The following is a 12,614-nucleotide window of genomic DNA, read 5'->3' as shown; positions in this document are numbered from 1 at the left end:
TGAGGGACAATGTGGCTCAATTGAAGAAACTCGAGGTTGAAATGTCGGAGTCCTTCCTGGTGCACTATATCCTGAACACCCTCCCGCATCAATATGGATCCTTCAAAATCTCATACAATACACATAAGGATAAATGGTCAATTAATGAACTCATGACCATGTGTGTTCAAGAGAAATGGAGACTGATGATGGAACAGGGTGAAAGTGCAATGTTGGCAACGCGTGGAAAGGGCAAATCTCAAGCCAATCAGAAATGAAAAGGAAAAATACCTCCTCAAGGTGGTATTAAGAAAGATTCCAGGTGTTTCTTCTGTAAAAAGAAGGAACACATGAAGAAGGAATGCCCTAAATTTCAGAAATGACTTGCAGACAAAGGTAATACAACCTTATTTGTTTGTTATGAATCTAATATAGTTAATGTCAATATTAACACATGGTGGATTGATTCTGGATCAACAATCCACATTTCAAATTCCTTGTAGGGTTTGCAAAACCTAAGAAAGCCAGTGGGAAATGAGCAAAGCATCATAATAGAAAACAAGATGGGCTCGCATGTGGAAGCTATAGGAACTTGCTATTTAATTTTATCTACTGGTTTTGTTTTAAAGTTGGAAAAGACCTTTTATGTTCCAAGTTTCTCTAGAAATTTGATTTCAGTTTCAAGACTCGTACCTTTTGAATATTCCTTTAATTTTTCAAATAAATCATTCAGTTTATTTTATAAATTTGATTGTGTTGGGAATGATACTTTGTCTGATGGTCTTTGCTGCATTAATTTACAAAACAATGCCACTTATGATTCAATGCATGTTCACATCAGTACTAAAAGATATGTTATTAATGAGGATTCCTCTAAATTATAGCACCAGAGATTAGGTCATATCTCCATAGATAAAATTAAAAGATTAGTAAATGAAATTATACTTAATACTCTGAATTTTACTGATTTTGAGACTTGTCTGGACTGCATAAAAGGAAAGCAGACCAACAAGTCAAAGAAATGTGCCAAAAGGAGTTCAGACATATTAGAGATCATACATACTAATATATGTAGTCCAGACATGGACTCACATGGTCAGAAATACTTTATCTTTTTTATAGATGATTACTCACGATATATGTATCTCTACATGCTTCATAACAAGAACGAAGTATTAGATGCCTTTAAGATCTTTAAGACTGAAGTAGAGAAACAATGCGGCAAGCAAATTAAGATCGTGAGATTAGATAGAGGTGGAGAATATTATGGTAGATACACAGAAGATGGACAAGCACCTGGGCCATTTGTAAAGTTTCTTCAAGAGCATGGGATTGTTACCCAATATACCATGCCTGGTTCACCGGACCAGAATGGTGTAGCATAAAGAAGAAACCGAACATTATTGGACATGGTGCAGAGTATGCTTAGCAGTTCCAATCTTCCTAAATCCTTGTGGGCTGAAACACTTAAGATGATAGTGTATATATTAAACTGAGTTCCTACCAAAGCTGTTTCTAAAACGCCATTTGAATTATGGAAAGGTTGGAAACCGAGTTTGCGACATATGCGCGTTTGGGGATACCTGTCTGAGGTGAGAATTTATAATTCACAAGAGAAGAAATTAGACCCAAGGACCATTAGTGGATATTTCATTGGATATGCTGAAAAGTCTAAGGGTTACAGATTTTATTGTCCATCTCACAGTACTAGGATTGTGGAATCAATAAATACAAAGTTTCTTGAAAATGACTTGATCAGTGGGAGCGATCAAACCAGGAACATAGTTTATGAGAATGATCATTCAAAATCTCAACCTTCCACCTCAAGTGATAGATTGGTTATTGTTTACAGCACCCCTCAAGTACAAACTGGTGTTGAACGACCAATCATTGAAGTTCCACAAGCTACTGACGACATTCCAGTAGATCAGGTAGTTCAAGAGTTGCCAATAACTTTTGAACAACAAGTTGAACCACATACTTTTCAGGAAGATGATGGTACAACATTAAGAAGATCTATTAGAGCAAGGAGATGAGCAATTCCTAATGATTATGTTGTGTATCTGCAAGAATCTGACTATAACATTGGAGCCGAAAATGATCCCGAGTTCTTTTCACAAGCCATGAGTTGCAAAGAATCAGAATTATGGTACAATGCCATGAAGAAAAAAATGAATTCTATGAAGAGTAACGCAGTCTGAGATCTTGTTGAGTTGCCTAATGGTGTAAAAGTCATTGGATGTAAATGGGTCTTTAAGACAAAGAAAGAGTCATTGGGCAACATTGAGAGATACAAGACATGACTCGTTGCTAAGGGATTCACTCAGAAAGAAGGAATCGATTACACAGAGACTTTCTCTCCTGTATCTAAGAAAGATTCATTGCGTGTTATTTTGGCATTAGTAACTCATTTTGACTTAAAGTTGCAACAAATAGATGTGAAAAATGCATTTCTCAATAGAGATATAGAGGAGGAGGTTTACATGAAACAGCCTGAAGGATTCCCCTCTAGTGATGGTGAGTAATTGGTTTGCAAGCTCAAGAAATCCATATACGGTTTAAAACAAGCATCCCGCCAGTGGTATTTGAAATTTCATAATGTAATTTCTTCATTCGGTTTTGTAGAAAACATTATGGATCAATGTATATACCAGAAGGTTAGTGAGAGTAAAATCTGTTTTCTTGTTTTATACGTGGATGACATTTTGCTAGCAAATAAGGATAAGGGTTTGCTACATGAGGTAAAACAATTCCTCTCTAAAAATTTTGATAGGAAGGATATGGGTGAGGCATCTTATGTCATTGGCATTAAAATCTATAGAGACAGATTTCGAGGTATCTTTGGTCTGTCTTAGGAAACCTATATTAATAAAGTTTTAGAGAGATTCCGGATGAAGGATTGTTCACCAAGTGTAGCTCCCATTGTGAAGGGTGATAGGTTCAATTTGAACCAATGCCCGAAGAATGACTTTGAAAGGGAACAAATGAAGAACATTCTATATGCTTCTGCTGTCGGAAGCCTAATATATGCTCAGGTCTGTACAAGACCTGACATTGCATTTGTTGTGGGAATGTTGGGACGATATCAGAGTGATCCAGGTTTAGACCACTGGAGAGCTGCAAAGAAAGTAATGAGGTACCTTCAAGGAACCAAAGAATACATGCTTATGTATAGATGGACGGACAATCAGGAAGTAATTGGCTACTCAGATTCTGACTTTGCTGGCTGTATTGATTCACGCAAATCAACATCAGGATACATTTTTTTGATGGCCGGTGGAGCTGTATCATGGAGGAGTGCCAAGCAGACTTTGACTGCCACTTCCACTATGGAAGCCGAGTTCGTCTCTTGTTTTGAGGCTACTTCACATGGTGTATGGCTTAAGAGTTTCATTTCTAAGTTTAGAATTATGGATTCTATCTCTAGTCCATTGAGAATATATTGCGACAATTTAGCTGCTGTTTTTATGGCTAAGAACAACAAAAGTGAGAGTTGAAGTAAACACATCGACATTAAATATTTAGCTATAAGGGAACGTGTTAAAGAAAAGAAAGTGGTCATTGAGCACGTCAGCACTGAGCTAATGATCGCTGATCCTTTGACTAAGGGCATGCTACCGTTGAAATTCAAGGATCATGTAGTGAATATGAGACTTGGTTCCATTATGTAATTTTTCGTTGTATGAACAATGTTATTTTAATGAAATTCTTAAATATTTTGATTTTTTTTCTCATATTGATGTGCACCTGAATTTAATTTTGAGAAAATTCATCTGTGTTGGACCAAGAATAAACATAGGGTTTATTCATTAAGAAATTGTTGCCACATAAATTATAATGTTTAAGAAATAAATACATGGTAATAAATGGAAGATAATACTCGTCATTAGAGAACCTATCGCCATAATTCATGTATTTATTACTTAAATGTAGATTATCAATGGGTTTAAGATGAAATATTAGATTAGAAGTTTGGACCAAGTAGGAGAATGTTGACCGTTTCTCACGGAGGCCATTCGTGAGAACGAGTCTCTAGCTTCCTTAAGTTTAGGAGCCCTTGAAGTGGTCCACTCTGACTTGTTCATCACGTTCATAGAATGTAGAAACTGATCCCATGAAAATCTGAGCACGTGGGACACGCAGCACCGAAGCTTGATGGAGGCTTCGTCTATAAATACTGTGTTTGGTTCCCAAACTTACTCACTCAATCCCCTTCAGTCTTATACCATCTAAATAGAGTGAAGTAGAATTTGGTAGTGCCAACATCAGTGAGAAACCACAGCAAAACAGTGAGGAGTATCAATGGCTGGAGGTACTGTTTTTGTCATTAAACTTATCGATTCTTATTTGTAAAATATTTATTCCGCATTATAGAATCGCTTCAGAGCTTTCACTCGAGAGATGAGAAAAAGAAACTGCCCCTGTTCTCCTCAAGTGTATTCCTAAAGAAACAACGAAGCTTTTAACCTCCCCTCGCAACATTCTTTTTCAGAATTACACGTGCATTATCCTTGTTAATCCAGTAACTTCAAGAACTGGTCAATGCGGTTTGCACAAAGACCCTTAATTATTTAGGTCTTTAGACTATTGCCCTCAAAAACCTTAAATCTTAGAACCTGACCCTGCAATTAACATTTAAATACATCATTCTAAGATTAAAACATAACTAAAATCTGCAGAAAGAACAATTTATAATAGGTCATTGAAGTTGTATACAATTACAGGTAGGCCTGCTTTTTTCGCCCTTTTCTAAGCTGTGTACAGGCAGGCTTGCTATTTGAGGAAGGATAATGACAACTGATGTCTATTGATACAAACTTTAAAATGTATGTAATGTACTCTAGCCCGCTTTCCATTTCTTCTGCTTCTCTTTTTCTTATGTAATTGATCATGAATTGTCGGAAGGTTTTCCAATATTATATGCAAAGTACATAGAATCTATATAGATTAAGCCCAATAGATGATGAGAACAATCACACATGATGTCAACATAGTTGACATATAATATACAACCTGAACTCTGCTCTGCGTTTAAAGTTTTGAACCCTATTCTCCTGCTTGATTTTAGCTGGTCAGTGGATGAAACCATAAGTTTCCGAATGGGTTCCTTCCGTTAATGAAGTAGGATAAAGGCATAGCTGAGCTGTACAGATATCACGCGGCTAGCTCTACAGCTTTTTAATTCTTTATTCCAAGATTTCCCACTTCTCTTCTCCACTTTACTTGGCTTTTGGAAATAGAGCTTGTAATTGGAAATATGTCTAAGAATTGTGAAGACCCTCCAGCACCCGGAGCAATTCTAGAGAACGTGTGGGCGAGCTTTATTAGTGGGGATGGTCCGGGTACAAGATATACACCAGAGTTGTCCAGACCCTGGGAAGAACTTCCTAGTCTTGATAGGAGAGATGGTTCCAAGGAAATTCTAAGACGTTTGCCAAGTCTAGGAAGGTGGATATCAATGGGAGCTGAGGCCTGGGAAGCACTCCTAGATGGGATTGTGGTCCCTGCAAGCAATATGGAACAGTCCTGTAATGACAATTTAGAAAGCAATGGTGCCACAGGCTTGTGCTTACAAAAGCCTAATGCAAGAGCAGAGAAGGCCGCTACAAGGCACTATCGGGGAGTAAGGAGGCGACCGTGGGGGAAGTATGCGGCAGAGATAAGGGACTCTTCAAGAAAAGGGGCACGAGTTTGGCTTGGGACTTTTGACACGGGAGAGGAAGCAGCTTTGGCCTATGACAAGGCGGCTTTGAGAATTAGAGCCCCCAAGGCATATCTCAACTTCCCACTTGAGACGGTTGCCGAGGCTTTAGGACTTGATTACTCAGGAAATGATGTGTCCTGTTCTTCCATATCAAATAAAGGACTAGGAGAGGACCCAGCTTGCACATTTCTTGGGTGCAGTGCTGAGAAAGTTTGCAATCCTTGGAAGAGATCAGCATCGAGGGAGTTTGAACAAGATATTGACATGACTATTGAACAACCTGCGTTGAAGAAAACAACAAGCATGGAAAATATACTAGGGAATGAATTTGATGTTGTTGAGTTTCAGGACCTTGGGACTGATTACTTGGACAGCTTGCTCTCTTCTTTTTGAATAAAGACTGGATGAGTTGCCCACAGAAAGTGAAAAGAGAGAGTTACTTCCAATTACCGGTATTTATGTATAACATTTACAGATGCATGTAGATGATGTATTCTTTGCAATATGCAACATCCCAAATAGGGAATTAGATTGTCTGGGTTATTTTTAGTTAGGCATCCATCTCTTAAAGTTTTGTTGCTCATAGACCAGGATTACTGAGGACAGAACGATGGATTTAAAGTATGTAAATGCACGACAAGACCGAACTGTTAAGTTTTTTCAGTTCACTTTGTCCAAACATAATTTCCTACTAAGGTACATCTCTTGCTGATTTCTCCAACAACACAACTGAATTTACACTTCCTTCTTTACCTTAAGTTCGTAGAGACCAATGATGGTAGGAGAATTCGATTGACAAAATTATGTCCGCCAATATTACCTATTTACACCCCAAATTTATATTGGAATGAAAAATACGAATGGGAAAAATTCTGGTCGAAAAGAAAAGGAGACCCACTTTTCACTCTTTTATTTTTTGTTTTGTAAAAAGTAAATGAAGGAATACTTTTCACTTTCACTAATCGCTAACGATCGATACGCTAAATATCTATGAAGAAATCGGGAAGAAAGTAAACATCTGGGCGGGCATATAGTCACTTAATTAAGTATTAAAAAGCAGGAAAAAGATATATAAATGATTGAATTTAGCCGACTTCTAGTTCTATATAGGTTTTAACGTGGAATAGGTTCCCTCGTACTCATGATTAGTTAAAGATTAAACAACAACAACAACAAAACAAACATGTTACTGGTTACGTGGGAGTAGGTAGCAACAGATAATATCTATATATTCTTTCATTCCTATATATAAGACAAGAAAGTTTATATTTTTCATATAGTATTCTCCAACGTACAGATAATATATACAGAACATAAGTTCAAGTCAAAAATAGTTTTAACGTTTTTATTACTATTGATTTTTCGTAGATATATAAATATATACTTTTAGTACTACTTCTAGAAACTTTATGATCTCTTGATATAAATTTATATAGATAACCCAATTACACCGATTATAAGGAGGTAGTTGATCAAGGTAATTAATTCTCCAACTATTTGACAACCACACGAAATAATATTTCTTGACGTGGCAGATCATCTAGAAGGGATTTTAGGATTTTTTTCTTATTATGAGTATTGGACCAGCCATGATATACATATATATATATATGTACGACTATGTTTTACTGGTAAAATTAATTTTTTGGTATCAAAATTCTAATTCCGCTAGTAGAAAAGTTATGTAGTTCCGTTTAGATATTGAAAGTGTTTCATCTCATCTCATTATTGTAATTTTTTCAAATTTTTATACAAAACATAATAAATAATTCAACTTTTTCAAAATTTAAAAAAATAATAATATTAAAAAATAATATTTTATTCAACTTTCATCTAAAATCATGATATCATCTCATTTCACCATACTGCACCTTAATGTTTAAGCATATCCAATGGCAAAAGCAATTAACATTCATAAATGGCCCTAAGATATGTACCGATCATCTTTTTTTTTTTGAATCAATGTACCGATCATCTAGTTGGTCAATGGAGAGAGAGTTGGAGACAGTCTCATTCGCTATCAAAATATGATAAGATTTAACCAGATAAAACCAGCCACCGTTTGAATAAAAGCATTTTGGGTTGAGATTGGCTTTGGAATTTGATCTTATTACCAAGTAAAGACTTTATTTTTGTCGAAAACCAACTTTTATCACGAACACTTTGCATTGCTCATGTGGCCTTCTTATTACATGATACCAAACAATAATTAGATATATATGACTTTTCTAGTACACTGTTCATTTTTCACTCTGCTAAGCAAATTACAAGGAATACAATCTCTTTGACTAGACCTATTATATACACAAAGAAGGCTAGGACCCGTAAAAAGACGGCAAAATTAAGCAAAACAGACAACAAAGAAAATCAAAAGCATTCACTCAGCTCTATCCTCGTATTGCATGAAATATACTGTGAACTAGTACTATTAAGGTTTCTGACTAAACTCCTTTATTCTGGGTTATCTAACCGGATATGTCTTTTGCCTCCCCACCTGTGCTACAGCTACTTTCCGATTCTGATCGTGAGGTCCCAACGGAATGTGAACCAGAGCTACCAATACTGGAATCTGAATCTTGCTTATTGTTTGAGCTCATCATGCTGGAATTCTGATGGAATATTTGCAAGGTGGAAGATGCATCCACCACTTCGGCAGGAAAGTTCAGAAGGGCCTTGGCGCCACGCATCCTAAAAGCCGCCCTATCATAAGCCAAGGCAGCCTCTTCAGCGGTGGTGAACGTTCCTAGCCATATACGGGCACCATGTCGTGACGAGTCACGAATCTCGGCCGCGTACTTCCCCCACGGTCGACGCCTAACGCCCCTGTAGTGTTTCTTGGCAATGTTCCGGGCCGGTTCTAGGCTAAGGCTGCTGCTGCTGCTTGACGTATTGATTTGGTGCTGCCTTTGGGGTACAAAGGAACCGTTGAGCGACATGGCCTCGTTTAGGACATGGAATATAACCATGTCTTGTGAGTCGTTCTCGTTTAATGGCAGCTCACTTTGGGCGGCTAAAACCATGGCTGCCTCCTTGATTATTTCCTTATTCTACTGATCTAGATGGTGGGGTGGGGGTGGGTATTTCTTGGTACTGGAGTTTTTGAAAACTGAAATTGTGTTGGGCGACTCTAGAAATCTATTTATCTTTGGAATATAATATGGCTTCCTAGCCACACGTACGTACGTGGAACCAAAGAGAACAGTGATTAATTTCCTTTTTTTTTTTTTTTTTTACTTACGTGTTGGTTGGTAGGTAGACTGATAAACATTACTATTTGTTTCCTTGTATATTACGTATCTGGAATTTTCCGTCTTATAGCTAGGCTCGGTGTGGACATGAGTCTCAATCGTGGAAAACAGCTAGAAAATACTTTATACATTCTGCTCTAATAGCCTTCGAGTTCCATTCCTTTTCAATTTTTCTAAATTTTAGCTAAAAGACATCATTTCTATTATTGTAAATTTTACAAATCTTTCCAAGACTTCATTCATCCAACTTTCTATACTTTCTCTATCCCATTAATATAATTTTTTTATTATTTTTTCTCTCACTTCTATTTATAATATTAACTACTCATTCTTTTATTTTTTTCTTATATTAAACAATATCAGCTTCTACATATATTTTAAATACGAAATTGATTTTTTATCCCGATACACTAATAGTTTAGAAATTATTACCATTTTACAAATAATAAATATTCACATTTTTCAATAGAATTTATTTATAACAAATAAACAAAAACCAAGATTATCGTTTTCTTGCTAGATCTAACAATGATCAAAATGATCTAAGCTTTAGGCACACTCGAAAGAAAGGAATAGATAAATATGTTTTTTTCACATGTTAAGAAAAAGTACACCCATGATAAACTTCGCACGGATTCATTCTCAATAATTGAAATTTAAAATTGAAAAGAGGTAAAATATATCTATAATATTTTATTAATTCTACGTAGAAGTACTACTATTGCCCATTCACACTAGTCCCAAAACACGAACACAAATTTAATGTGAGAACAATAAAACTGTATTATAATTACAACTACTGAAAATGTCCATACACCGGGCCCAAAAATTCAATACATGTCGCCATAAGATTGCTCTGAATTTTTCAAAATAAATTACTAAAATAAATAATCACGACATCGAAATTAGAATAATCAAACTGATTTTCTCTAGTTTTCTCTTCCGCCTCTCTAAATCAATTTCTAGTTGATGTTTACTAATTTGGATGTCAATTGAGACTTGTATTTTATGAAGTTCTATTTTTAATTAGTTAATTGTCTTTTGGACGTATGCATCATTTGATATTAGATGCAAACAGATCATAATTAGCTCCTAGTCCGTGGTCTTAGGGTTAAAACTTAGATAAATGATATCTGCAGTCTTAGGACATGTTTGGAAATGAAATGAGATGAAAATTTTGTGAATAATAGAAGATGGTTTTTAAATGAAAAATGATAAACACACATCACTTTTTACAACATTTTACATAACAATATTTTAAAATGAGGGTTATTTTTAAAGTAATATCATTTTATAAAAATATCTTTATTTTAAAACATGTGTTGTGAAATATATTGTGAAATGTATTGTGTGGATATTATTACTTTTGTAAATAGTAGTGAGATAGTTTAAGTTGAATATTTTTTGAGTTTTAGGAAATGAGAGAAAAAAAAATTGAATAAAAAATATTATAAAGTTAAAATATTGTTAAAAAATATTTTTATAATGTTATTTTTGTTTGAAAATTTGAAAAAGCTGAATTATTTTTTATTTTTTGTTTGAAAATTTAGAAAAGTTATAATTAATAGTTTAAAAAAGTTATAATAATTAATTTGAGAGTATTTGTATTTAACTGATATTTGGAAATGAGATGTGATGAGATAAAATAAAAATTTTGAGATAAAAACTTTTTTCAAACAAATTTTTAGAGTTTGAAAGTCTCGTATATTCTATTTAAAAAATATATATATAAAATTTACATAAAAAAAATTAAATTTTTTAGAATAGACTTCACTATTTTTAAAATAAATATGAACGCCTTTGCGAATTTATCAATAATAGACACACCACAAGTTCATAACACGAGAAGAGGAAAGGAAGGCATGATAATTACTGGGCAGTAAATGACGCATGCATGCTGATGATCAACATCTTAAAATATATTTTGATATCTCAACATATGAAATTCAAACATTCAACAAATAAATTTAATGAAATTGAAAAGTTTTACAAGTTGGTAATTTATCATGTACAACGCAAATTAGGCAATTGAAAAATAAATAAATGGAAGACAGTGCTTAGGTGGTAGGCCAGGGTTGTTGTAGGCACCGTGTTAATTGGTAGTTGTCATGTGCATGGTCGACCGCAGGTCGTAGCTAGGAAGAGACGTCGCTTTTATTTGTGCGATGATATGACGCCCGCATTTTGAAAAGTCTCTACAATCTGAGCTCATCACCCTCGTAACCTTCCATTATTCTGACTTTTCAAAGAGACGAAAGCATAAATTAGCCACGAAATTGAAGGGCGTCCCTGTATATTTTTTTGGTTGGAGAAAGAGAGCGTATCCTAATTGAAGACCGAGTAATTCACGTGGTTTGAATTAGACAAAATTAATTAATAAATAAAAGACTGCGTATATCATGAGAGAAAGAGTCACAATCAACCAAACCAACCTCATCAATTTCGTATACTAAACCCCTAAAAGAAAAAAAAAAGGCCAACTTGAATTAGGGCTTGGTCATATAAAAAAAACTGTTTCAGATTTATTAGACTATTAATTTCTTCATATTTTTCTCATTTTATAACATCATAAAAGTTAATTTGTAGTTATTCTAACATTGTATGAGCTATATTAAATATATTATTACTATATTAGAGTGTGTAAGTCTCATGTATTCTCGTGACAAAAATTAAATTTATTATTAAAAAATAAATCTTTTCTATTAAATAGAAATTTGGCAATAGAAAACTTTTAGGCCAGTTAGCAAAAGCAGTGGTTGGTACAAAGATATATATGTAAGTGGGCTGAAGTCACGTAGCACTTAAAAGGAAATTAAAGAGAAATCAAAGTGATGAAAAAGAGTTGTGATCGAAAGTACACAATGCAGGTATGGTGGAAACACAAGCATCGACGCAGATGGGTAATATAATAGCAATTCATAGGAGGAGAATAGAAATGGAAATTTAGTAGAAAAAGCAAGCAATTTAGTGATCCAAATCAGTCAACTTTATAGTCGATCAATGTTGAAATTTCTAATGTATTCATGTGTATTCACGAGATTGTATGCCAATTCACTTGAAAAACTTGGTTAGATCTTAATCTTGTGACTATTTAAGCAATCAAATACTTGAAATAAATAAATAAATTTGCATAACGCAACGATTGGTTACGAAGGAAAACCATTTGAAGAACTCCTCAAAGATAAAACTTTACGGGACAGCTAAACCCAAAAAATAAAATTTTATTATTTGAAAATCAAATTACAAATAAGTTCTCAATTACAAAATCTTTGTCAATTGACTCTCTTACTTGACCAGACAAACGACCCGTTAATCTTCTACCGTAGTAGCAGCTAAAACTTTTGGCAATATTCAAATATTACATTTTCTCCTAGAACTCCAATGGCTAAAATCCAATCAACGATTCTCTAAACTTGGAGCACGATCATACTCAAGGAGAGAAGAAAAATAAGATGAAAATTCTTAAGTGAATTTTCTCTCTTAAGCACACGGAATATCTTCTCTATATGTTCTCACTAAAAACTCATTATATCATTAATTAGCCGAATTCTTTTAAATATAAAGTCTGGAAAGAGTTTCAGTTAAGGCAAGACTTTACTGACGAATTTAGTCTGTCGCAAGGATGTCTCCTGACGGATTGCTAACATTTTGCGATAACTCTTCACTACAATAATTGACTCCAG

General features: G+C 34.6%; 2 protein-coding genes across 2 annotated transcripts; one reads left to right on the top strand and one right to left on the bottom strand.

Moving 5' to 3' along the window:
- Positions 1-5,064: 5,064 nt before the first annotated feature.
- LOC121266187 (ethylene-response factor C3-like) lies at positions 5,065-6,310 on the top strand. The gene has a single exon (XM_041169935.1). The coding sequence runs from the start codon at positions 5,237-5,239 to the stop codon at positions 6,074-6,076; it is 840 nt and encodes a 279-aa protein (XP_041025869.1). The 5' UTR covers positions 5,065-5,236; the 3' UTR covers positions 6,077-6,310.
- Positions 6,311-7,889: 1,579 nt separating this feature from the next.
- Positions 7,890-8,861, bottom strand: LOC121266517 (pathogenesis-related genes transcriptional activator PTI5-like). The gene has a single exon (XM_041170366.1). The coding sequence runs from the start codon at positions 8,701-8,703 to the stop codon at positions 8,149-8,151; it is 555 nt and encodes a 184-aa protein (XP_041026300.1). The 5' UTR covers positions 8,704-8,861; the 3' UTR covers positions 7,890-8,148.
- Positions 8,862-12,614: the final 3,753 nt, after the last annotated feature.

Source organism: Juglans microcarpa x Juglans regia, chromosome 5D (genome assembly GCF_004785595.1).
Source record: "Juglans microcarpa x Juglans regia isolate MS1-56 chromosome 5D, Jm3101_v1.0, whole genome shotgun sequence".
Lineage (NCBI taxonomy): Eukaryota > Viridiplantae > Streptophyta > Magnoliopsida > Fagales > Juglandaceae > Juglans > Juglans microcarpa x Juglans regia.
The sequence above is the reverse complement of the archived record's forward strand: the minus strand, read 5'-3'. Positions and strand labels throughout refer to the sequence as shown.